We start from the raw sequence: 26,923 nt of genomic DNA on the forward strand, positions 1-26,923 counted from the left end.
TGCTATCGCGCTACCAAAATTCACCATCAAAACGCTGAAAACCAGTGGTGGGATTTCTGCTTCCTAAAATAGGGCGAGTTGAATCGCTTCCCAGTGAAGCAGCTAAAATTTCACTCCCCTTTCCTTGTCCTGACATTGTGTCAATGCTAGCATGTCCCCTTCTGTTCCCATCTAAATTCATCTCGGGCCAAAACTGGCTGACTGCCTCATGAGGGTATGTGTACGGATGGATCTGTGCAAAGTGTGTGTGTGTGTGTGAGATCTTGGCTTTGCCCACAATTTGCATATTGTCTGTCTCTCTCCAAGGGACTCTTTTGATAAAAATCTTTCCATCTGTAATTTATGTACTACCATGCTACAGATGTAGCCATATCCATCTGATAATATGATGTCATATATTCACAAGCCCTGTGTCTGGCATGGGGTCTCTGGCAGATTTTAATGTGACATGCACAGTTAAAATCGTCTCAGCTTAGGCGAAAGGCTGCAAGGTTTTTCCAGATTTCATGCTGACATCATTCTGGCTTGCCATCAGAAAGCTGGTACAGCCAAGCTAGCTTCCTTGTTGACAGATAAACATGGTTCTGTTCTAATTGTGGCCTACAGAAGCTTCATTGGGGGAATTGACTGCTCTTGTGTGAACCCGGTCTACCCCGAAAACCAGTCACATTCTCTTCTTTCGCCAGCAAATCACCGAGCTACGGAAAGAGAACTTCAACTTGAAGCTGCGCATCTATTTCTTGGAAGACCGTATGCAGCAGAAGTCTGATGGTCCCAATGACGATGTCTACCGAATTGTAGGTGTTGGGCGTTGCTGGGGTTCCTGGTCAATGATTTCCATGATGGCTTAGCCCGAGAAGTCACGCTTAGGGTTGGAGATGTGGCTTTTGTACACAGCTTGATTTCCAGCCAGGTCTTTCTAGCCTTTTTCTCTTCTTCTGTTAGAACATTGAACTCAAAGTCGAACTGGAGAGCGTGAAGCGAGAGCTGCAAGAGCGAGAACAATTGCTCAGGAAGGCATCGTGAGTATCTCCTACTGCTGTGTGTGGAAGACCCTCCTTATTTAGTCGTGTTTCAGAGGTCTTTCCTTCCGCAGGCTGGGCTGGTGGGGGAAGTACCTCCACCCTGGGTGGGTCATTTAGGGCTTCTGTGTAAACCCCTCCGCTGCTTCTCTCCTCCTTGATGGACCGGTGTTTGGCCTTTGCAGGAAAGCAGTCGAAAGCCTGGCTCAGGGTGGCGACGCTGAAATCCAGCGTCTGAAGCAAGAGGCGCAGAAGAAAGTTCAGGATGTCGAAGCAAGCTTGACTGGCAGGATCCAGCTTCTGGAGGAGGCAAGTCTTGGGGTTTCCTGGAATTCTTGGGAATTCCCACGTTTGGGTCTTTGGACACCATGGAGAAGAGGTCTGGCTGGAGTTTGCTGGCGGTGGGAAAAACAGCTTTTGCTGCACTGAGAGGGCCAAATCCAAGAAAAACTGGGGGATTCTGGGAATTGAAGTCCACACATCTTCAAATGGCCAAGACTGAGAAACACTGGTGTAGAGTTTGGGGAGATGGGCTGGAACCACCTTTATGGCGGAGTCTGCTCCATACTGGGTGGTGCCTTTTCAGTGCTGAGCGGTGGAGATTCAGGGTTGGCTTTCAGGCTGGTCCGACTGCCCCCTGGCTTCAGCTCCTCTTTTGCTTTCCGAGCGCAGGAGCTTAGAACGGCCCAGGGAGAAGTCGAGAAAGCGCTTGCTTTGACGGAGCGGGAGAGGGTCCAGCGACTGGCCGCTGAGCAGCAACTTTCCTTGATCGTCGCTGCCCAGCCCAAGGATCTGGATGTCACGGCAGTGCTGGAAGAGAAGGACAGGTTAGGCCGCTGGTCTTAACGCCCAAGGGCAGGCGCGTTTACCGGTTGTCCTGGAGAAGGTCAGCCTGGGGCACCTGTCCCTGTCACCTGCTCCCTCCATCCTGCAAGTGGATCAACCTTCGGCTGCTCCGTGCTTTCTCCCTGCCTGCGGGGTAAGACGCTGGTGTTGTGCTCGTAGGTGCATAGAGCAACTGAGGCTCTCTCTGGAAAGGAGAAACGCTGCAATCCAGCACTTGGAGGAAGCCCAGAAGAGGGCTTCAGAAGAAAGCCAAGATCCTACTGTTGCACTGAATGATGAAAAAGAGAAGGCCTTCAAGGTGAGGAAAACATGGGTTGGGAGGTTGTAAAAGATGGTCCATAAACTGGTCGGGAGGCTCCCCGCCCGTGGATGCTCGTCCGTTCGATTCGTATGGCCGCCCATCTCACTACCAGTGACTCTGGGTGGTGAACAATCATGAAACAAATTGCCATCTCGTTACAAAAAGTAAAATACACACCGCAGCCAAGGAGGATGTTATAATCCATAATGAAGCATCTTAGAAGATCTTTTATTTTGCCTCGCCCTCTGTCCATTGTTAAACACCTGCATATCAACCTCCCACTTCCCACGTGGATGGAATTGGCGAGGGGAGGCAGTAGGATCTCTTGAATCCTGGGATTTGTACTCCAAGGTTCTAGTCCTCATGAATTCACATATGGTTCTCTCCCTCCCCTCCCATTCCCTTGATTTTTGCACGCTGGTAAGCGGCGGTGGCGAAGAGGCCTCTATCGTTCTTTATTTTATTTTTTTTAACGCTGAAGTTAAACTTGTTTCTGCTCCGGTAGATTCTGAAGACAGAATTCAGCAGTGAAAAAAGGGCCTTGAAAAAAAAGGACTGAGATATGCTACTCGCTTTCTTGCATGTCTGGGGAGGGAATTCTAGGGGAGCTTTCTCCCTTACAAATCAGTTTTCTGGAAGCAAGGAAAATATGGAAATAGAACTGCTGTAGCAATTTCCCCATGTTGTCTGCTCTTTGGTTGACCTTGGTGGAAGTATTTTAATGCATACAGCATGGGCGTGTTAAAACAGAGTTGCCGTATGCATTTACATTTTTTTTATTTTAATCTTTAGCATCTCCAGGAGGAGCTGCGGGAACGGGAAACGGAGCTTTCTGCCGAAAAGAGAAACGCGCTGAAACGAGACAAAACTATCCAGGGATTAACCCTTGCTTTAAAAACCAAGGAAAACGAGGTACCTGGATTTTTATTTTTTTCCCCCCCCTGCCAGAAACAGATCTGAAGGAACCAAATGAAGTCTGGAGGCTGTAGAATGGATCAAAACATAAAAGCTGGATCAGACTGAAAGTCCCCCTTTCTACAAAGGCAAGGCAAACTATTTCAGAAAACCGACAGACAGGAAGCTGAACTCCTTCCTCTGCTGCCATTGTTAGAGCTGGTCTCTGAAGGCCAGGCTTAAGGAATCTGAACCTCTGGAGTTCTTCCCTGCAGCCTTGCATATCCCCCCAGGCCCCCCGGTGCTAGAAAAGTTACAGCTGGAAAACCCAGGATTTTTGTTCCTCCATTACTAAGATGGGTCCAAAACCTGCCTTTGTGAGAAGTATGCTTTTTCCAAAAATGGTTTCTTTCTCTGGAGCAAGATGCCCTCTCCTCCTTGTGATCCTTGCTGGTTTCCCTCGGTGCCGATTTTTTTCTTTCTTCTTGTTTTAGAACAAAGAGCTCACTTCTGAAGTCGAAGGTCTGAAGGGGTTGTTGGCCAAGGCTAAGGAGACCAGCCACAAAGCTGAGATGCAGAAATTCAAGGTTCGCTCTTGGATCCTGGGCAAGGGAATTGAACTAGATTAATTTTAATTCCACCTTTATTATTTTTATGTATAACTCAAGGCGGTGAACATACCTCCTCCTCCTTCCTCCTTCTATTTTCCCCACAACAACTCTGTGAGGTATGTTGGGCTGAGAGAGAGGGACTGGCCCAAAGTCACCCAGCTGTCTTTCCAAATACTTTCCAATCCTTTCCTTCGCTTTAAGGGAAACACAGTGACTGAACCCTGCTGTGTCTCATGGAGACGGACAACCTTACGAGAGTGTAGAAGGTTGGGGTCCCAAAGCAGGATATTTTGCCATAAAAAATTCACCACTGTTAAAACCAAGTATATGTGAGGGAAGGCTGGTCTGGCACTGTTATTTTCTCGTCCTAGAGTGCTGAAGATTCTCAAGAGATGCTGATGGAGAAAGAGAGTCTTCTGGCAGACTTGCGTTCGCAAAACCTCACCAAGGACACGGAGAACAGGAAACTCCAACGGAAGATTAAGAAGATCGAACAAGAGCTGAGCGAGCTGCTGCTTGAGAAGGAGAAGCTGGTGAAAGAACTCGAAGAAGCTCAGCTGCAGAAAAGCAGAAGCGACAAAACCATCAATGTGAGTGTACTTGTACTTTTGAGAACTAGGGTTGTTGGAGCAGGGGGCTAGCATTGAGGGAGGTGCCACTAATATCTTTGACACCTGAATTGCTGCTGATGTTATGTCAAGCATCAGCGGGCCTCTGTCCTACCAAAGCATCATAACACCTTTAGGGAGCATTCATGGAACCCCAGAGTTAAATAAAATAAACGCTTCCAATAAATGGGCAAATCTTTGCCCAACGTTATTTTAGGCAAGACTGTTGGAATCATCCAGGATTTCTCTCCCTTACCTGTTTTATAACCTTGCAGCCTTTACCTACCTACCTATTTACCTACACACTTTTTACAAACGAATTGTATGTCATCGCTTGAGGGCTTGTCACCTGGAATGATGGCAAGTCTCCTTAAAGCACTTAGATTCAGCTACTAGGAGCATCCGATGTGTCTAAAAGACAAAAAAAAACCCCACACACAGCCCAGCTGCTGTTAAAATGCAGGCGCATCCATCTTGCCTAGGTGTTTTTGGAAAAAAAACCCCTCTTCTCCAAAGGTGACTGAACAACCCAGAGCGACTTCTGACTGTATTTTGCTAGGCATCCCCTTTGAAGCACAAGCCCTACTTGTTCGCTCTTCTAAGAAGTTGACAACTGCGGCTAGGTTTCAGGTCTTGTGTTCTTCCCTTTCTATGGATTGACTTGGCGTTGTTGTTCAGTCGTTAAGTTGTGTCCGACTCTTCGTGACCCCATGAACCATATCGCGCCAGGCCTTCCTGTCCTTATTGGACACCTTCCAACCTGAGGGGCTCATCTTCCGGCGTCATATCTTTTAGCCTTTTGACATTGTCCATGGACTGCTAGGAGGTCAAACCAGTCAATCTTAAAGGAAATCAACCCTGATTGCTCATTGGAAGGACTGATAATGAAGCTCAAGCTCAGATACTTTGGCCACCTAATGCGAAGAGAGGACTCTTTGGAAAGGACCCTGATGCTGGGAAAGATGGAAGGCCAAAGGAGAAGAGGACGGCAGAGGATGAGATGGTTGGAGAGCATCACTGAAGCAATGAGCATGAAACTGAGCCAACTCAGGGAGGCAGTGAAGGACAGGAAGGCCTGGCGCGATGTGGTTCATGGGGTCACGAAGAGTCGGACACAACTTAACGACTGAACAACAACAACAATGGGGTTTTCTTGGCAAGGATACCGGAGTGGGTTGCCATTTCCTTCTCCAGGGGACCACATTTTGTCAGAACTCTCTGTCGTGACCTGTCCATCTTGGGTGGCCCCAACGGCATAGCTCACGGCTTCTCTGAGTTACGCAAACCCCTTCGCCACGACAAGGCAGTGATCCATGAAGGGGATGGATTGACTAGACATTCCCAAAACCAAGAGTGTTATCCTATAGATTTGCTCCTGTAATATTACTTAAAGCCAGCAGAGGGACATCTCTTTCCACAAATGGCCATGGCATTTTCACCTCCTTTTGCGTGATCTACTTATATATGACTAAATTACAGATGTGCTCTTCCCCACCGGTCCTCTGATCCCCCCCTCCCCTTGTTGAGTGAGCCTGCAAAAACCTATTGAGAGAGTGTCTGCCATTCTTGTAGGTGTGGGCAACGGGAAAGCTCATCGTGGCCTGGAGCTCATTTTCAGCATCTGTAATTAACAGAGCCAGCATGCGTGTTTTGTCAATAGAGCAGGCCCCGAACTGCAGTTTTACTGAATCATCTCCTTCTGGCCGTATTCTCTTCTGATGTAAAGAGCTTTCAATTATCCTTGGGTTTATGAACTTTGAAAAAATTGTTTTTTTTTTTTTTTTTAAACTCCAGCTGTACATAACGTGAATTGCTTTTTTTTCTTTGTTTTTGTTTTTAAGAAGAAAATGTCTGTATTGGCACAGAAAATCTGGGCTTATTTTTCATGAGCAGATGCCCTGAGAAATACCCAACTTTCTTGATTGGTCTGTGCAAAACAGCAGAACGAAGGGGTGGGCAGAATAGCTTGGAATAGAGACAAAAAGTCCTGGGGCCACTTGAGGCTCCCCAGAAACATTTGCGGGGTTTCCAGATCTACAGACCTTCTAGATCTATTGCTTCTTGAATCACATTGCTGAACTTGGGCAATTGTGTCTGCCTAATTTTTCCTCTTTTAAAAACACTTCCCCAATGAAGCTCTGGAAAAGTGGGTTGAAAGTTTTGGCCCCACCTCTCTGGAGAAGTCATGCTTTGGCCTTTAGGGGCCAAAAATAATTAAAAACTGATGATAAAGTTGCACTCTCCCCCCCTCAGTTGCAGAAACTTGCCTGTCCTTGGCTTGGAACTGCATCCAAACTGAGATTTCTGGTTTGTTGCCTCTCCTGGTTTGGCTTCCATATGCAGGGTTATTAGAGGGGTGACAAGCCAGGTTGTGGTTTGGTTGTAACACTACAGCATTTTTGCCCTAATGTGTTCCTGATGAGATTAGTCCAGGGTTGGGGGAATGTTGGCTTTCCAGATGTTGTTGATGTAGAGTCTGCAGCATCCTTCACTGTTGACCTGGACTGCAGTGTATTGCATTTCAGGAACATCTGGAGAACCATGTGTTTCTATTTCCTCTTGTTTGCAAGAGGATCTAGATAAGAGTGACTGGATAGCCTGCTTATTCTGGAGGAGAGTGTGGAGTGAGTGGGCCAGAGTCGTCTTCAAATATATACTGTATAATGAAAGTGTGTGTTTGGAACATAGATAAATTCTGTGTCTTCCTCTTCATCTTTCTATGCATTCTGTTCTGCATTGCATCACTAGTGTCATCAGCTCAGGTCAGGCTGTGAACTAACAAGGATCTGACTATGAACCCATTGCTGCTTGTTCCAACTGAAGGTGTCCCCCACCTCATACCCTCAGCCTTTATTTTCTGCACTGGTCTTTTTATGAATTGTCACTGATGGAAAGATGTACGCGTGGATGGCTGCTGGGCCAGGAGCGCATCATAAATCTGCTTCCGTGGGGAGTTAGCGTGGTGCCACCGAGTTAGAATGGCTAATTCAATCCTATAGATTTTCAGCGGCCTCTCTTTGCGGCAGCAAAGTGGAGATGACTAAAGTTCAGTTTAAAAATAGCTTGAGGACCATATTTGTGCAGTCAGAGTTCACCCAGCCTGCCGAAATGAAGATTGCTTTGTGGTATTACTTGTATAAAAGTAGGCAGCAGTGTGACTGCTGCTTCTCCTTTGTGGGGTCGCCTAGGAGAGGCTGTTCCAGTGTTCAGCCAACCTCTTGATTTGCAAATGGGTTGAACTGCATCTCCCATCGTTCCCCACTAGCTTGTCTGTATTGAATGGGGATGACGTGAGTTGTAATCTTGGTGCAATTCAAGGTGCTGGTTATCATGGCTTGGTTCAGGTTGAATCTGCCCAGCCAAGGCGTTCCTGCAGAGAACGATGGGAGTGTGACTAGAAATTCAGAGACAGGCCATTTTTTTGGCTGTCTCCTCACTCCTACCATTTAGGAAGCTACTGAAAACTCACCTGTTCCAAAGAACATTCAAGTTGGCAGAATGAAAGGTTTCCCTGGAATGAATGGGGACGCCATCTAACGAACATGGAATGGAATTATGGATTAAGATATTGGCTTTATATTTGGATATTGTTCTTTTGACTTTGCTGAAGGCAATATTGTTTGAGGATGGGGCTGTAGGCAGTTAGTTTCATGACTGAAGGGGCATCAGTGCACCCAAACTAAATAACCCACAAGCAATTGGAATGTGCTCAGGTGGGCACGGTAGAAGACTTACCATTTGGTGGCACATCTAAAAGGGTTAACTTTGAAATATTTGGGACATCTTTGGGCTGGAACGGACAGCTGTGTAATTCACTAGTAGTGATGAAAAGCTACCAGTGGCATGTGAGCTCCATAGGTTTATAGCCAGGTGCACCAGATATATCTCTCTCTGTGTGTTGCTTGTGTGTATTTATTTCAGGAGAGCCACCTTGCGATAATCTGAGTTGACAGTTTTATTCTACAGGTTTTAATTTTGAATATTCTGTTATAACCAAGGGTGCCCAAAGGATAAATCTTTTGGATTGTAATTGATTGTAGGGGAGTCTAGAAGATGAGGGATGGGTCTTTTCTCATTGTGTTGTTTCAACAGCTGTGAGAGAGTTCCTGCAGTAGTCCAACACATTCTGGGGTGTATTTGAGAACGCAGGCAGTACATTTTTCAATAAATGGAGCTTATTTTTTGTTTTGTTTTCAAGTAGATAGAAAATAATCAGAAATGGAACCAAGATTAACTTCTATCATTGTCCATGGTAGGACTATCAACAGGAAGGTGGTCCTTTTGGATTTGGCCCAAAGATGTTAATCCTGAGCAGGTAGAACCCTTCCTAGATCCCCATTCATATATATCCTTCAGTTAAGCAGGATGTGCTCATTGGGTCTGTTGAAGTCAGGAAAGCATATTGAGAAAAAAAGTAGCATGCAATTAGTTGTGAGTACAGTCTCTCTTGTCTTCCAATCAGGCTTGATCCCTGGTGTCCATGTAGTTCTCTAGGAAACCTTTGCAGAAGCCATTTACCATCATTACCTTCTAAGGGCTGGGAGGGAGAAACTGGCCCAAAGTCCAGAGCCACCCAGTAGGCCTCTGTGCCTAAAGCAGAACTAAAACAGAGGTGCCCCTACGCTCCTAATCCAACACCTTCACCACTAGGCCAAACAGGCCTTCTGTGAGTAAACTACAGGTCAAGAATCCCACAATTTCAATCTTAGATCAGTCCTCCTTAGCCTGTTGTCCTCTAGATAGGTTAGAACATTGAGGACACTCCCCTCCCCCCTTTTTTTGGCAATTGTTGATGGCAAACAGAAATTTAATTATATCCAGGATATATGAATAACCTGGAAGCCTGCCTGTTGCCTTCTTCCACAGTGGGAAGATCCACCAATGGTGCTGTTTGCTGAATGCAACCTTTGTTGCCCTGTCCACTTATGCCTGAATGGGTGGTAGACCTGTGAACTGCATTTAGCCAGCTGGGCTGGACTGACCAAGTATTATGTATGCTGACTTAAGTCCTTCCTGGGGGATCCTTCTTGGGGGAAACACCTACTCTCCCAACAGTCCTGGGGCCAGATTCCAGATTTCTATCCTACTACAATACTTTCCTTGCATTGTTATTTATCTCCCTATTGAACCATCTTGCTGGAAGTAGCAAAACTTTGCTTTATAGAGTGAAGTAGAAATGAGCATTACTGACGTAAGAGATAAGTCTCAAGTTGTCGATCGGAGTTCAGAAGGGGCTCAATCTTGCTGGTTTGAAGTCTGCATACTACGTTTCATGAAGGCAAATGGGACCCATTAGCACTTGAGTTACTCTGCTCACCTGAACTGCCCCTGCTAGTTTGTCTTCTAACAGTTCCCAATCTGGGACTCACATTTTTATCCCTATCTTAAAATAATTGAACCCAATATTTTGTCCTGCCCTGTCTCTTCTTGTTCGTCCAATCAAACAACCTGCTGCATTTTCAGAATCTGAGCTCCCCACTTGTTTGATTAGTGTGCAGACTGCCACCTTTGGTTCATAACATTAAATATGTTTCACCAGAGCTCTGGACATGGAATCGTTGCCCATCCAGCAGGCAAGTGGGAGTTAAAAGCACGCAGCAATGTTTTCTTACAGCAATCTATTTGGGGGTTGTGATGCAAAGCTTTTGTGAGCAAGCTTAGTTGCTTTCCCATTCTATTAACGGGAGGCAAGAGACAGCTGCTCTGCTGGGTTGCCAGTCCATAAAACGAACAAAATGAACCGAACCAATTTTTGCTTCTTTACATCTAATTCGGAGGATGGAATAAGCCAAACTACTGGCTGGGAAATTAAATGATCTCTAAAATAGAATAATGGTAAGGATGGCAGGCTCCATACATTGTTAGATAGCAAGAAGCTTCAGTGAGCAAGAAGCTCATGGGGATGTTAATGCCACCTGTGGTTTAATTGTGGATAGCAGTAGATGCCTGCTTCCATCTACGAGTCACATGTGGCTTTCTCTTGCTGAATGTCTTTGGCCACCTGAGCAGAGTGATGGAAGGTTTGTTTTGTTTAATCCTGTTCTGATTTATTTACTTGCCTGGTTTCTATTCTACCTTTACTCCAGGAGTTCCAGGCAGCATATATTGTGCTCCCTTCTCTCATTTTTCCCCATCACAACTCTATGGGGCAGGTTAGGCTGAGAGAGGGATGGGCCCAAACTAAATGATAAGCTTCCACAGCTGGGAGTGGACTTGATCCAATTTGTAGGCCTGGCTCATGGGGAGTCATAGAGGGGCCAAAGGCTTCTACTCTTTCTTCAGCTCATGCTTATTTGTTTGGGCAATCAACTGAGTGAGGAAGAGGACTGACAAGGCCTCTAGAAGCTGACAGTATCCTCCCATTGAGACATAGACCCCAGCTGCTTCCTGCACCGTCCAAACCAATGTCCTCAAGGTTGGTGTTTGCTCAGGCAAGCAGTGAGATTGAATGGCTGATGGCAGACACAGGTTCAGCACCTTGGACAGCCACCCTAGCTTCAGGACTAAGGACAAGGCTTTAGAAACAGATCAAAAGCAAGGTACTGATCTGTAGAAGTGGCAGAGTCTTGCTATCTGGCCATGAAAGTCTTTCCAGTTGGACCACCAGGTCAGATCCTATACACACATTGTTAGAGCATCAGCATGTAAATCATTGTAGTTTCTGACAGGTTTGGGAGCGCGGGGCTAGGGCTGTGATGACTTGGACTCTTTATCTGTTTCTAAAGTCTTGTCCTTAGTCCTGAACCTGGGCAGCTGTCCGAGGTGCTGAACCTGTGTATTCCATCAGCCATTCAATCTCACTGCTTGCCTGAACAGACACCAACCTTGAGGACATTGGCTTGGATGGCGCAAGACACAGCTGGGGTCTATGTCTATGCCTCTGAAGTAGGGAACACACTTCAGGATTTTCTGGGTGAATCTGAAATCCGCTCTTTAAAGTTGGACAGCAAACATCACCCAACCGGGGTTTTATGTCGCCCATAGCCAAAAGGTATTAAATATTCCTATTGCCCTTGATCTTACCCTTGATGTCGGAAAATCCAATAAAACCATTGTAAAACATCAGTAATACAGAATTTTAAAAAAGCCACGCCGAAAGAGTGGATTTAATTTGCTGCATGGAAAAAAGTGACAGAAACGGTGCTCGGAGAATTAGAGAGGGGACTTGCCATTTGGGACGCCAATGCAGAACAGGCAGTGTCTTCAGTACTTGGTTCATCCAGAGAAGATTGTTGGGTAAGGTTCTTAATTAATGGGTTTGTTGTAAATGCCTCCTATGCGACAGAATAGCTTCATGAATTTGAATGTGAGTTTTCTCTTTCCCAATCCAGCTATGTAATTATTGTGCCATGCTGGCTTCGTGAGTTCTGTTCCGTCTCTTTTTCAGGCCAGTGTTAAGTCATATCTGGGGTGGGGCGGGGTGAGGGAAGTAAGCTGGAATGACTCCTGAGCTTCTGGCTGTGCGTTTATCTAAAAAAACCCATTGTTGGCATTTCTAATGTGCAAAAATATTTTCAGTCTGGGGAGAACACATTTGATCTTGCCTAACAGGTCCCCGAGTTTTGCAGATTTGACCCAGAACCACGATTCTCTAGGGCTACATCTGTGTGACACGTGGAAGATGATTTTTATTTTTCCTACTGTGCTTGTTACATTTCAGGGCTTTCACCAGATTTCACACCTATTATGAAATCCCTAGGCAGCCAGAAGCTAATACAGATTTTCAAATGAGATCAGGCTTCTCCAACAAAATATTTACAAACCGAACAGGGAAATGGAGTGAATTTTTGATCGTATAGAATGTATCAAACAGAGATTTAGCTGTAGACGAATCCCCAAATTCAAGACTCCTTCAAGGCTACCAAAATAATTATTTTGTGATATATTTCATCTTAACCTAAAGGTCTTTTAGGTGCATGTACTGGGGAGTCATTGGGTCAAATTTGTCCCATTCTCAAGTTTAAAAAGAAAGGGAGTGTTATATTTTAATTATTCAACTTTGAGCAAAGAGGGAGGGGACCGTCTTTGACCCTCATCTGGCTTTTGTGAAGCGTGGCTTTCCTGTTCCTTTTTGAAGTTCCATGGTTATTAATGTCGCATAGGGGAGATCAGGCAATGTTTGGTAGAAAGTACGCCTGAGATGGAGAAAGGAGAAAGTATAAGCCATTGCCTGGACAGCATTATACTTTTTTCAAAGCGCTGTGATGCTGAACAGTTTGGGATGTTCCATTGGAGTCCAATCCATAGGAAGAAAAAAATCTTTCAGTTAAGACTAAACAGTAACATGATGCAAGAAGAGTCTGTGAAATCACTCATCTTGTACAATCTGCTAATTCAGATTATGTAGCTGGGATAAATTCATGATCTGTCAGTACCCCGTTATTCTTCCATCATGGAGCCTGAGGTATTGTATATGGTATTGCTGGTTCAGTGCAGTGCTGAGACTTAACTTGTTTAACGTATAAGATATTTATAATTTTAGTTATTTAAATTTTTTGGCCGCCCGACTCCAGGGAACTCTTAACTGTATGATTAATGCCGTTGAAGTCAGTGGATATATTTAGGGATTGGTGCAATGAGTGATGCGATGCTACAAAAGGGGGAAGGTCTGCACTTGAATCTTATTTATTGCAGTGCCCTGTCTAACATTTCTGGTAATTGTGAAGTCCTTATTAAAATAGCATCCAATGCTTGAAGGTTTTAGATCTCCCAGGTTTCTAAAACTGTGATAAAGTTCACCTCAGCATGATCTGGTGCTTGAAAAACAGCATTTCTGGACAACTCTGTGGATGCTGTATTTTCTTTTTCTCTTTTATTCAATTCACTTAATGTGTGTCTTGCAATGTGTGTCTGTGCTGTTTTTTCCCTCCCGTGGTCAGGACCTTCGAAACCAGTTGGAAAAAACTCACGATGAGATGGCTGAGAAAGAAAAGGCGATTGAGCATCATTACGGTGTCCTCTTGAGCGAAGGGGATCAGAAGCTGCAGAACCAGGAACTGGTCATCACACGCTTGACAGACAGAGTTGCTCAGAAGGATGAGCTTCTGCAGGTAGGAGAACCTGTGTGAAGTGGAAGGCTGGGTGTCAGTTAAGAGTCAATGGCCTTGTTTGATTTTTTTTTTCCCCCTTCGTTAACTCAACCTTGCTGATTTTCTTGAATGGTCCAAGGCTTTTGAAGATATTGCAAAACGGTGGTGCATTTCACAAGGTTCCTTTTGTGGAACTGTGAAGATGTGCCAAGGTTGACCTCAATTATTTTGGTCTTCTCAAATAAAGAGACAAAGAAAATGCCTTTCTTATTGGAGATCCACCTGCTAAATACAACTAACGCGTCTGGACCGTTTGTTTTGTTTTTGCTCAGACTCTTGATGGGGTCGTTAAGGAAAAAGATTTGGCGCTGCAGGAATGGTCTGCTAAGTGTCAAGGCTTGGTGAAAGATAAAGAGAGTCTCCAGAGGCAGAATGAAATCTTGATTGAAGAAAAGTGCGCAGTCCAGTCTGAGCAGCTGGTGACCAAAATGATGCATGAGTTAGAGGTAGGCTTGGCCTGTTTTGCTGAACTTTTCCCCAATTAAGAAAAAGTTCCTGGGAAATTGGTGTCCCATGTTGTATTTAGATGGTATTTTAGAGTTAGTCATAAAACCTAAGCCCAGTGAGAAGATGCCTTAAATGGGGGGATTTGCTCTATCTTGTTCAGAACATCTCATCCTGCTGAGAGCCGTATTTGATTCTAGTGAGATATCATCTAAAAAATAAGTAACATATTTCTCCATGGGCTGGAGATAGGATTTTCTTAAAATTTCCCCGTTCATCTTACATAGCGGATAGGTTGACCTGCAGGGGTCTGACAGTGGTGTCCCCTGACTGTGTTTACTCAGCTGAATAAACCACAAGTAGCTGGGTTGGTCCTGTTGCAGGATGATGAGACAATGCTGCGGAGTTTATCGGTGTTGTTCAGAGTGGTCCGGTGGCACGTCCTTTGGTTAGAACGGCCATCCTTGCCATGTGCTGCAGATGGGCTGATTGAAATGGGCAACCCCAAAAACCATCTGCCATTTTGCTTAAGATAAACAGGCTATTTTTTTTTTTTAAACCCAGAGAACAAAGGAATCCGAATATGCAGATATGCTTGAAGCTCTCCGAAAAGAGCATGATGTGTTTTCAACTCTGATCAAGTCCCTGAAAGACGCAGATGGGTGAGCATCCAGCTTTGCCTCTGAATCTAAAGATGACAAGAGGTCCAGGAGCACATTGTGGGTGACCTCTCGGCAATGTTTCCCAGAGTTTCCCAACACCCCGCACACGCAAAGCCCACCCAGAAGCAACAGCAACTGCAAAATATAGAATCCTGGCGTAACCCAATTTGCATTTCCTCCCCCAAAATGTCAGTGGCCCCAAATGGCTGCTTATGCTCATTAAAGAAAGTGTTGAGCCTGCCAAATATATCCGGAGAAAAGGTGGACTAGGTGGGCTGAAGACCTGGTCCAGAAAGACACTTCTGATGTTCATAAGCACTGGTCCTGCTCGGAAGACTTCCGTTTTTATTTCTCAGTTCAGAAATAACAGTGTTATTTGCTTGTTACAGTAAATGAACCCACGAAAGTACAAATGACACAAGTTAAAACCATAAAGTAGGAGCACAAGGAGGACAGAAGCACCTTCAAGGCCCAACTGTGTTGTTGGGGATACTTTATGAAGGTCATTAATTTGTCCACAGTGTAGCGCAAAGCTTAAAGGACAGTGGTTCAGAGATCTGTTTTTGTTCCTTTGTTTGGGACTATCTCCCCTCCCTCCTGTGCTTCAATGTGATAGAGCAGATCTTGGGTGCAGTCGTTGTTTTCCAACTATTCCTTCTGCCAAACGCTGAATCCTAGCAGCGTCACCTTTAATCAACTAATGCCCTTCATTAAGGAAATGAATTTGCAGCCTCTTGGCATTTAGGTATTTATGTATTTATTCATTTTCCAAGCACTGCTTAATTCTGGGATCTGCCATGGCTGGTCCCCTTTTCCCCTTCCTTCCTTGACTCCCCCCCCTCCCCGATCTCTCTCCAAGTTGACTGACTGTTACTTCAAACAACCATTTTGGCTCGTTTCAAAAATAAAAGCGGGGGGAGGAAGGTTATTTCATGGAGGATCGGGGAGCGGGCTTTGAAAAATTGCCTCTGTGTTTGTTTTTTGAAAGAAAAGAGCATTTAATAGTATTAAAATTCCTTTCTCCTCCTTTATGTTTTTTTTTTTTTCCTTTTTAAAAAATTCTTCCCCGGATGAAGGAACTTTAGTTAAAAAGCGTCCCCGACAGCTGCTGGTTCCCCCCCCCCCCCCCCACTGTGTCTGAAGAAGGCTAGGCAAACCCTTTAGGTATTTTAGCCTTTCATGTCTCTCCTTTGATTGTGGAAATGTGCATAACATTCAGAGGTTTGCCCATCAGCTTAACTTGCTGACTGCAACAGGCAAATCTATCTTCGGGGAGATGTGAGCAAACTCTCGTGTAGCTGTAAAGCTTATTCAGCTCATTGGGCCTTGCAAGGCATCCTGGGTTTAAGCTACCTTGCCCGACTGTTGTGAAGATAAAATAAATGAAGGAGAAAGGCTGAGATCTTGGGAGCCTGGTTAGAATGTCAATGCTTTAGCTACTGAAATAGATGAACGGATCTCCTCAATGGCTTTAGAAATTCTAGACCGATTTGTGTCAATGAGGTTTTCCTTCTTGGGAGAAAAATAACTCTGAAGCTAAGGATGTCATAAAAGTTTGAAAGATGCCACAGTGGGGACAGGTGAAGCATTTGTTTTTAACTTTATTTTAATCTTCTATCAAGATTTGTTTATCCTGCCCTTTCAAGATGAGAGGATGGAATGCCTTAAAAGCGACTTTAGTTCTTTCTCCTTTGGAGCAAGTTCTTTTATGTGTGAACAAAAGATTCCAGAGGTCCAGAGCAAAATTTTTCCAAATGTTTGATGAGCCTTGAGCTTGGTCTCCTCCTGACTTCAGTTAAAAATTCTTCTTTTTCTTTTCTTTTTAAAAATTAGCATAAATAACCTGCAGGAGGAGTTAAACAACATCTTTGCCTTGCATAAGAAGCTGGAAGAAGGCATCTTGGAGAACTGGAATTTGCGGAAAGCTTTGGAAGAGCAAATCCGGGAGAACCGAAAGGAAGGTGAGCAAAATACCTCTTGCTCCATTTCTTTACCTCTGAACGGAAAGCCATAGGTGAATTGCTGAGCTCCAGGTGGGCTGTGCAAATGTAATGAACGTCATGTTTAGGATATTGTGTCAAAGCTATCTCAACTCAGCAGCCAACTGAAGGTCCTTCTTATCAATAAGCTGCTCTCCTGGGGAGGGTTGTCAGAGGAGCATTTTATGAGCAACTGCATCCAAAAAGTCCTCATGGAAAGGAACGAAGGCAGCAGATCTCATTCGGTGTTTGTTATCTGCTAACGGGACTTTGAAAAGTATCTCGCATCTGAATTTGGAGGTTTCACTCCTGTGATACAAACTTGTTGTCTTACTGGTTTTGCTTCCCCTTTTTGGGGTGGGTGGGTGTAAGGATGACTGACATGCATACTGTGGTAGCCATTTTGTGGAAGGGAAGCTTTCTGGTTGCAACCAGAGAGGCCACTATGCTAAGCCAGCATTGAGTGGATGACCTTGTATGCTCCCTGCTCCTTCTGTTTGAGTCTACATGAAGCAGTCATGGGATCCTCTTAGTTTCCTTCCATCCCTTTGCCACCAAACAAGGCTGCAACCTTCCAGCTTCCCACCAGATAGGGAAGAACAGAACTGGTCCTTGCATCTCAGAAATTATGTTGTACATCTGGAAGAGCTCTACAAGAAAGCTGCTGAAATGATGAGGGAGTTTGAGGCTTAGAAAGCAGGCCAGAAGGAGACGGGGGCGTAGGAAACCATCCGTAGTGTGGAGAGCATGGATGGAAATTTCATTTTCTCCCTCTTTCGTCATGTTGGAACTCAGGATGTTGATGTAAAATACAGGTAGATCTGGAACTAACAAATGGAAAATATACTTTATCTAGTATCTGAAGTGTGGAATTTTCTATCTTCATATGCGGGGCCTGCTGCCACTTTGATAGTTTTCAAAGGGGATAGATAGATTCATGGAGAAAGGGCTACACAGGACTGCCAGTCTTCATGTCTGCATCATAGGTAGCATCCAGGCCATGTCATCCTCGCATGCCACTTGTGAATTTCCGGGATGCATTTGGTTAGCTAGCTTGAGACAAAGAATGCCAACCAGGTGGACCTTTGACTTCATCCAGCAAGGCCGTGTCTTCTCTGCTGGCATATCCTTTACATGAGAGACTCTGGCCTCCTGTCTGTTTGGAGGAGATACCCAAGGACAGCTTAGCAGCCCATTGGCTTAGTGGTAGCCTCCACACCCTGGGATCTCCAGTTGGGCCTTCTGGCTGCCCAGGGCCTGGATATTGTGAGAAGAACCAGAAGTAGGAAAGTGACCTTAAATAGAAAAATTGTAAATTGAAGAGTGGGCAGCTCCAAGTAGTGTAAAATACGGAAGACTGAGGAGTAATGAAATTGCCAGAGGGAAAAAAAATCCTTAGGATTTGGTGTCAGGTAACACCATTTGCCTCCAAACGGATCCCCTGTAAAATTACCTGTGGAAGATGCAAGATCTGCTCAACTAATTGGTTATTTTCTTGTGATCTGCTGGCATCGCTGAGCTTGGGAACAGAGATGGAAGGTCTTTTTTGTTTCCAATCTCCTCTCCCTTCCCCCTTGCCTGCGGAGCGTGATCTGGATTTGAAATAAGCTGCTTATGACAGGTTCCCTTCCCACAAATTGTACTGTTAAGCAACATAAGCCACTCTTTTCGATTCAGTTCCTGCAGTCTGTTGTGCCAATAGCAAAATAAAAATTCGGCACTGTGATTTAACCTGGCTTTCCCTCGCTCCCCTCGAGACCTTGGTCTCATTTTCACAAAATCCAACTATGGAAGAATAATTCACGTCTCTCCGTCTCACGCTCTCCTCCACCCCCGCCCCCCGCCGTTTTTCTTGCACCTGCTTAAAAGTTATTTTAAAAAATGCAATGCTACATATGCAAATTATAATTCGACATTGGATCCACAATGCGTGCTGATAGCTAGTGGGAAAGCTTGTATGTCTTAAGATGTCAGGAAGGCAAACAAAAAATCTGAGGGTAAAAGTTCTTTCACTTAAAGGGAACACATGGGCGGGATAGAAAAGGGAGCTGCTGTTTCCTCTGTTCTTTACAGTCGTTTTCACGTTTGCGTTATTTTTAGGGTATCTCAGCTACATGTAGACTCTGTTGCTTTGCAAAAAGTGAAAAACAAGCAGCTTTTTGCCTGGCATGGCTCAGAAACTAAAATAGAAAGGAGCTCACAATGGTGCCTTCTAAGGTAATTGCCAAGTAGTGGATCATAGAGGCGACTTATGCGTGTCAAAGATTGAGGCAAGAGGGTGAACTCTGCCATTTCCAGCTGTAGGATGGTGAAATTCCCTCAACTGCAAACTGAACCACGGAGCCCGTTCTGCCCACTCAGGGCTCAGCCCTTGGTTCTGCTCTGAGTGTGAGCCAGGTCTGGGAAGAACATCTCAGTATCTGTTTAATTCACTCTGGGCAAATATCAAGCATCGCTACAGGCCTTCAGGTTCTGCTCAGTTCTCTGTGGAGCACGCATCAATGGTTGGGTGTAAGACAGCTTAGATCCGCAAGTTTTCTCACCCTCCCCTCTGAGAAAAGGTTTTCCAGTTGAAAGGGGCACTGCCTTATTCTTCAGGCCTTTGGCTTTGACAGCTGGGCAACCGTGGTAGCCTATCCTACACCATGGAAGGTCCAAGGAGAAGATGTCCTCAGAGTGAGAGGAGATAGACAGAGTCCTACCTTTAGGGGGAAAATTGCCAGTGGTATCTACTGCATTGGTGGTTCTGTTCTCATCAGAGTGGGCTTTTCCAAGGTGCCTTCCAGACACAATTCTGGGCAAATTCCTTCCCTTCTACCCAAGATTTCCTCTTCCTTATGGCATTCTCAGTCACTGTTCTCTGTGCAACACCCGTGACATTATTGAGAAGACAGGAAAGTATCTTTCCTTCCAGTGTCTGTGGTATTGCTAAGCCTTGGTCATACAAATCTGACTGATGGGTTTTAAAAGAAGTGTGTCATATGTTAAAAGAAGTGCTGAATTCAGCATATAATTTCAAATGGGCAGGATCGCATTATGCAAAGAAAATAGGCCTAAAAGGAGTAAGAGCAGGTCTTCAAATAAGGGTACGATTAGATTAGATTAGATTTATTATGTTCCACATACAAAATTTGGGCAAGACTAGTAGCCTTTTCCCATGGATTCTGAAATATTCTTTTTTCTTCTCTTTTCATTAGAAGAAACTCCTTTATGTTGGAGCAATCAGACGTCATACATGAGCATTTGTTTAAGAGACCAGGATCATCGGTGGGACTTTGAGGTAGACCAGCTGTCTGTGGAGGAGCTTAAAAAGAAGGTACGGTCATCTAGCTGCAGTCCTCCCTATACATGTCTAAGAGGAAGCTCATCCTGAGGTGGATCTTACTTTGGAGTAGCTATTTCCGAGATTGCACAGTCCGTGCTGTTCTATGCTTTCCTGCCTTCTTGCAAGAAATCCAGATGTAGGGGATCTTTGGGGGAGTAAACCTGGGGTGGCCTTCGGGATCCAAGCACCAGTTCTACAAGAATCAAGAAGGATCAAGAGGAATGTCAGATTCTAAACTAAACGAGCGCAAACATGTAGCCTACCTCCTCTTTGCTTTGGGTGGGAATAGTTCTTCCAATCCTTGTGCATGAAATTAGTACCCTGCCTAATTGTTTAGCGCCCTGTTAACCCAGTACATGCAGATAGATACATCGGATAGTCCTTTCCTACATGTATTTCCTGGGTTCTAAGAAAGATACGAGTCAGGCAGTACATTTTGGCCAAATGCCATCCGTTCAAATTGAAGTATGTGAACTTTATGGAAGAATGTAAGAGTTATCCCAGTCTTTAAAGGCTTTTCTTCATGTTTTCAGTTTGTTGAACTCCTCGCAGTGGTGAAGGAACTGCATTTGGTAATCCAAGAACTGAAAAAGAAGCCATTTGATTTCTCCACGTCGGATCCTTCAGGGAATGAAAAACAGAAATCATTAGATGCAAGCGAGGTGAGACTTGGGCTTCCTGTTCCTCCTGAAACGAATGTGATTCCCTGAAACAGAAACAGTTCAAGATTTTATAGACAACCTGAAAATGGATTAGTAGATCAAGATTGTATTATCTGAGAATTCTTAAGAAGTCAGGTGTGAAATTGTTGATAGTGTAACAGAAATAGGGGGCAATTTGAAGAAAGTTTAGCAGCTACAAGTTGAGAAGAGAGGGCTTTTTGTAGATAAGGAACTGCTGAAAGAACACAGTGGAGAATACCAGTGGCCAAAAGTAGTGAAGCTTACCTATCAGTGAATATTAAAAATGCAGCAATTCCCCATAATTCATTGTGCCCACTCAGATCGCATTTGCCTGCAGTTTGTGAAACTAATTATCCTCCAAAGAATAAGGTAACCCTGAAGACACTCCTTGTTAGTTACACAGAAATTGTATTTATCAGCTTCCTGAATTCCAGAAATTTATCTATCTCCATTTTTGCTGGGTGGCTTGGGTGGCCCTCCAGAATTTCAGATAGGGAGGCTTTCTCAGCCTTATCTGGGGATGGGAGGACCTGACCACGGGACCTTTGATGAGAAGTACCTTGCACTGTCTTTGCGTTCTTCCTTGAGGAATTCAACAGGTTGAACTGTCGTCCCATCCCCTGACGTTATTCCCCCCGCCTCCCCACATCTTGTAATGAATCACTGGGCCTGTTTACCCAGTTAATCCATTGGAGGTTTAGAGTCTGCTATTTCTTAAAGAGCAGTACTTGGATTCTTTTTAAATTTCTGGATCAGAGACCAAGCATACAGCACAAGAATGACATTTTCTACCTTGAGTGCTTAAATTGAACTTCTGCCTCAAAGAGCCGGAAAATGGAATGTTTGCAGAACCTGATTTTTGTCTGTTTCCAGCGGATCCAGGGCTGTGGGTGTAAAGTGGCTGAACTGTTTGCAAAGGCATGATGAGGTTGTACCGGCTCTGGGTGCACCCTTATTCCTCTCTTGGCACTCCGGCATTAAGGAGGCTGACAGTTAATGGGGAACAGAGGGGAGGCACTGTCCCGATGGTGCGTGCGTGCGTGCTTGCTCGCTTTCCTTCCTCCCTTCCTTGAGCAGACTTTTTAGAATTGCAGAAAGTTACCTGATTCAGGCAGCTCTGCAGGAAATTCTCTCTGCAGGGCGTTCCGGCCATCTTGTAAAAGCGACTGAAAAAAAACAGCAACTCACAGTCTTTGAAGTCCTGTGACTGCAAAAAGCTGAATCGGCGGATGTTTAAAGCAGAAATGCCTCTTCTGTCATTGAAACGTCCACAAGCCCTTCTCTCGGTTAGGTAGAAATATTGACTCGCCGTTTGAATTCTAAGACAGGTTAGAAAATCCTGGATTGCTACAGTTTCCAGTTGGAATGGCCCCTAAAGGACCTATGTTCTCATCCAAATACATTTCTTGGGTTCACCTGGTGACTGATGCACTGTAGCTGCTGGAGGCAATTCAGGAACTAATGTTGTGGCTCTTTGGTCTGGTTTAGTCCATGGAGAGGCTAGAGGGCCGATCCGCAGAGAGATGAGAGGGTGGGAAGATTGGAGGCAGGTCTTTCAGGACCTTGGACAGAACTCAAAGTGCGCTGGAGTTGGCGCGATCCATCCTGTTCAGACTCAGACCTTGTTTGGGGTAGAGGGGCACAAAAATATTAGCAGTCAGTCCATCCATCCATCCATCCATCCATCCATCCATCCATCCATCCATCCATCCCAACCAGGTCCTTCTTTTTACCTGGGACTATCAGGCACTGAGGGACACAGAGACTTTGGTTTGAGGTCTGCTAGGACCCCACGCTATATATGATACTTGCATTGTGGAGCGGATTTTGTAGAGTGTAAAGTCGCTTGGAGTGGGGAGTGAGCAGGTTATTGGGTGGGGTTCCCTGGGTTGAAATTCATAACTCCTAGTTCTCTGACCTTTCTGTGCTGGGGATCAGGTTGGTGCCAAAGATCAGAATCTTGGCCTTATAAAAGCAAGTGGGCAAGTTAGAACATTTGGAAAGGTACTGAGACACCCACCTACCACCCAATCTTATCCTGTTTGAAAAAGTGAGCAGTATCAGTAGGGTTGGCATGCAAGTTTTGAAAAATAATATTTTAATGGAAAGTGGAAGAGATGCCTCCCTCCCGCCCCCAAATCCTACATCGACTCTGACAGTATTCTATAATTGTGGATATAAAATTACTGCTACAACATGTCCCAAAATACCACTTGAGCTTTCTGGTATTGTTTTGCAACATTCTCATTTATGGGTTTAAAAGATGTACCTGATTAGTGGTGCGTGTGTGTTTGGGTGCTTAAAATAGGACTGCTGTTTCCCCAAAAGTTGGATCTGTTTTTTCTTTGCAATCTGCAGCAGAGAGAGAGAAAGGGTTTAGTTTTTTGACTTGTTGATGGAATTTGCATTGCTGTCTGCTAGAGGGTAACCTTCCCCTATTGATAACCATAATTAATAACAACAAATCCACCAGTAATAGATAGGGCAGTTCTGTATTCCATCCTCATTGCATTTTCTTTCCTTTTCTTTATTGATATTTATTGATATTTCAAATTTGGTCGCCGCCCATCTCACGAGGATCCTTTTGGTAGAGAATGTGTAGGCGTGCGGCTTATACCAACTCGCTTTGCCCTATGAGACAAACTGGAATTCTGAGGCAGTTTTTTTTTAATGGGAATGTCCTTCCCCTGACCGATCAGGTGCTATTAATCCTATGGAGAAAAAAAAATCAGTGTCTGGTCTCGGCCCTTGCATCTTGCTTGGTCCTTAGTTTGAGCAAACTATCTGTCTTGCATTAAATTGAGATTCGAAGACTGAATTGTGATAGGGCTGAGATAACGGGGTTTGTTGGAATTGGCCCTCTTCCAACATTTCTTTCTGTCCCTCACGTGGGACACGTTTTTCTATCCAGGCATTGCAACTCTGCCCAGGACAAGCTGTTTTCTCAGCTGTTTTGAAATATGCTGATTCCACACACTCCTCCCCCCGTCCCCACAATCCTGTTAAACCCTTGCCACAGGTTCTTCTAACGTAGGTCTCCTTGGGGTCCCAGAACTCCTGAAGCAGCTTTGGTCTTTGAAGAAGCAGAATAAAAACACTGGCTTTTCTGTTGTCCTCTGCACATCTGCTTTCAAACTGAGAGCTGCTGTGTGGAGGCCAGCCTCTGGGGCTCCTCGGATTGTCGCAAAACCCAGCGTATCAGCAGTTCGTTTAGGAAAAGCACATTCTCAAGGTTTTTGGTCACCAAGGAGAAATTTGGACAAGGCAGATTCATCCTCTGCAGACCTTCTCTTAACCTTGAGCTGTGTATTTTCAGGTGAAGGAGATTTGACAGTTTCACCACCAGGCAGAAGCTAACACTCAGACTTATGTGGAAATGTGTATTTCCCTTGTTTTTTTTTTTCCCCCTCATCTTTCTATTCACCCCAGCGTTCATCTTTAAGCTAGTACCTTGTCTGTTGTTCCATGTTCTGCCTTGGAGGAGGCTGGGGGCCTCTTCTTTCATATTAAGAGTGCCCCTGTATCTCCCCTCTGTCATCTCTGTTCAAGGCTCCCTCATTTCCAATCCCATTTATCTTTATTCCTTCTTGATCATGGAAACACGTTGCCCATGGTTGCTCAAAGTGCTTGCAAGGAGATTTGACCATACGGTGCATTGATGAATTGCATTATTTGGCATTATCAGTCTGGTGGTCAAAGTACCTTTCAACACTCCTGCCCTTGGAACATTTTCCTGCTTTTTCCTTGATCCTTTTCTTCTCCTTTCAGCCTGCTTCTCCTACAGCATTTCCCCTTGAACTGGCCTACATGCCTTTCCACCAACGCACTCTTTTCTAAGTGAGGTCATTGTCTTCTGTGCTCTACTCATTGTGGAAATGAGCAACTGACCATGAAGGCATTGTCCCTTTCTTCTGAAACACCGCTTTGGACCCCCCTCCCCAAAACAAAATGAGAACACGTTGGGTACTGCTTTTCTCCTTCAACTATCTTCCTGCAGATGACCCAAAAAGGTGGAAGAATGAGGCAGCCAGGAGGAAGATCAAATCATTTTCTCGTAACGTTCTTTATGCAGCTGCCAACAGGAGTGTGAAATCAGCAAAGCGTCTTTGGCGCAGGCCATCCATTAAGAGCACGGACTGGATGTAGAAATGTCATTGATCTAAGCAGGCTGAATCGTCATGTCAGCTGCGACACAGTTGAAGAATTTGAGGCAGCGCTGACATTTTCCCCCTCTTATCAGCAAGGGAAGGGAAAGGAGCCGAGATTATCTCCCGACTCGGCCGCAGGAGTTGCCTTTGACAACTCTGATCACTTTGTAAAAATTCTTCCCAATGCTAGAGAGAATCCATGACCCGCAACTGCTTTACGTGGGGTTATGGAAGTTGAATGTGACCGGGACGTCCAGGTCAAACAAATGCTCTTCCTCTTTGCTTTGAGAAAGAAACAAGCAATTTAATCCAGAAGTCCACACTTAGAGGAGCCAATGCTGCTGATTTCCGCCCCCCCAATTAATATCTTCCAGATTTTAGCATCACTCTGTACTTTGTGTAGTAAGCTCCTTTCCTGAAAGATAAGAACATGGCTGCCAGTGGGATATGATTTCTTTTTTTTAAAAGAAAGTTGCTGACCATCTGCCATGAGACTTTCTTGCCTTCAGCTCTTTATTTTGCAGAGAATCCTCTCCAAAATTTGCTCGTTTGTTTTCTCTGGAGGTGGTGGCTTATTTTCAAAGCAGCTCAGAAGTTCCTTCTCTCAGGAAGCTGGGGACTCTGCATCATAACTGATCCCTTTGGGCTGTGGGTGGCCGCTCAGGGAGAGGGGCTTGCTTCATCCTGTGAAATGCGTCCCAGGATGCAGAAAATTAACTTGTCTGGGAGAAACCTCCTAGCTTCCTTAGCGTGTAAGGAATTTTGCATTTCGAGAAAGAGGCAGACCTGTTAATCTCCAACTGCCCTTTGCAATGGTGGATTCTAGAGACGGGTTTAAGCACCTGGAACCCCAAACATGTGTCCTCTCCCCCCAAAAAAGGGGTTGATGAATGTAGAGATCTGGAAAGGCCTACGAGGTTCAAGATGGGTTGCATCTGTGTTTTCTTTGCATCCGCAGCAGAACCGCTCTCAAAATAAAACTTTGGGAGAACAGCTCACTTAATTTTATTGGAATTTCATTAAAGGAGTGGGGAAATGGCTGTCTGGGGAATTGGTTTCGCTTAAGCAGCGCCTGGTAAAGTTTCTATTAATCGCTAAATGCTGTAATATACCGAGGAATTCCAGCGGGGCTAGATATGTTAGTCTTTTGAAGTAAGCACTGAAAAAGAGGGTGCGAGTTTCTTTTGGCACCTTAAAGATCAGTCGATTTATTGTAGTGTTAGATCAAGGAAAACAATCTTTTGTTGGCTGCTGCTGCTGGTGGGTTTAACAGATTCTTCCCCTCACCAGCTGGAAGGCCGCAGGATGCCTTTTAGGGGTGCAGTGACTTAACCGAAGTGGTAAGGAAGTTGGTTTTACTCTACCTGGCTTTTGGAGGGGTTGAGCGGGTGGAAATGGGAGTAGAAGACCTCTGGGAGGCAACCCTTCCCTCCATCCACTCTGAAATTACGTTGCTGAAATTTCATGGCCCGATTTGGGGAGTGAAATCTGGGGCCTCTGGCAGTGAAGGGTGGACTGAGCCAGTCCTATCCGAACAGAGATGTTTGGTCTTACTAGTAGAGAGAACTTGTTTCGCTGAAACCTTTGTGAATCAATTACTTTTTTAGTCTCTCTTGGGATTCTACTGATGCTAAATAACCTAATATCTGTTACTCTGTTGCAGGCATGTCTTTATTTCCCTTTTTTTTAAGACATTACTTGTTTATACATGTGTCATATCACCTGGTTTCCTTTGACAAATGCAGCATTTTTCATATCATTCCATACTTTTGTATAGCTTCTTGAACGAACAGAAGAGAGCCAGACTCTGACAGGTGCTTTTGATGAAGAAGCAAGCACGCCAAGCTGTGACTGTCCTGAGACATTGAGTGAGGTGGGACTTTATTGATACAGCAGCGTGTTTTATGGCCCCTTCACCTGTCGGTCAATGAAGCTCTGAATTTCTATGAATTGCTCAGATAGTCCTTCAAGAATAAGTGGCTTGGTTGGGTTTGAAGCTTAGCTCTCTTTGGTGGCATGAAGATAGTGCCACGCAAGGAGTTGTAGGTTTACAATTCCATTCATATCACACGGAAGTCATGGGCTGACTAGAGGAAATTCTCTGGTTCTTTTGCTATTGTTCCACTAGTAAGCCACTGCTTCTCTTCTTCCTCCTCCTGCTCTCTTCTCCCAACGTGGGGTTGGCCCAAAGGGACTTCCATCACTGTTGGCTGTTTTTGCTTTGGTTGTTGAGGAGAGTCACAAACGCTGCATGTTGGCTCAACCAGGATGGGGGCACCTTCTTCATGTTGAAATCCCTGTCATGGTCCTC

The 26,923-nt window shown here is 44.8% G+C and overlaps 1 protein-coding gene across 5 annotated transcripts in view; it reads left to right on the plus strand.

Moving 5' to 3' along the window:
* The window catches only part of CDK5RAP2 (CDK5 regulatory subunit associated protein 2), a 62,464-nt gene that overhangs the window by 3,779 nt on the left and 31,762 nt on the right, over positions 1–26,923 (plus strand). For all 5 annotated transcript variants that reach the window (XM_088146936.1, XM_088146938.1, XM_088146937.1 and 2 more), the window contains 15 exons: positions 687–797; positions 946–1,022; positions 1,208–1,331; positions 1,695–1,849; positions 2,028–2,166; positions 2,962–3,081; positions 3,558–3,650; positions 4,046–4,264; positions 13,162–13,332; positions 13,644–13,817; positions 14,380–14,477; positions 16,311–16,438; positions 19,654–19,772; positions 20,315–20,443; positions 26,390–26,485. In XM_088146936.1, coding sequence (XP_088003062.1) covers positions 687–797; positions 946–1,022; positions 1,208–1,331; positions 1,695–1,849; positions 2,028–2,166; positions 2,962–3,081; positions 3,558–3,650; positions 4,046–4,264; positions 13,162–13,332; positions 13,644–13,817; positions 14,380–14,477; positions 16,311–16,438; positions 19,654–19,772; positions 20,315–20,443; positions 26,390–26,485 — 1,953 coding nt within the window. The remainder of the gene's footprint in view (positions 1–686; positions 798–945; positions 1,023–1,207; positions 1,332–1,694; positions 1,850–2,027; positions 2,167–2,961; positions 3,082–3,557; positions 3,651–4,045; positions 4,265–13,161; positions 13,333–13,643; positions 13,818–14,379; positions 14,478–16,310; positions 16,439–19,653; positions 19,773–20,314; positions 20,444–26,389; positions 26,486–26,923) is intronic.

The sequence above is a fragment of the Python bivittatus genome, unplaced genomic scaffold, assembly GCF_059951505.1.
Source record: "Python bivittatus isolate LINGU-HERP-01145 unplaced genomic scaffold, Pbiv_v1 ctg000160_np1212, whole genome shotgun sequence".
Classification (NCBI taxonomy): Eukaryota; Metazoa; Chordata; class Lepidosauria; order Squamata; family Pythonidae; genus Python; species Python bivittatus.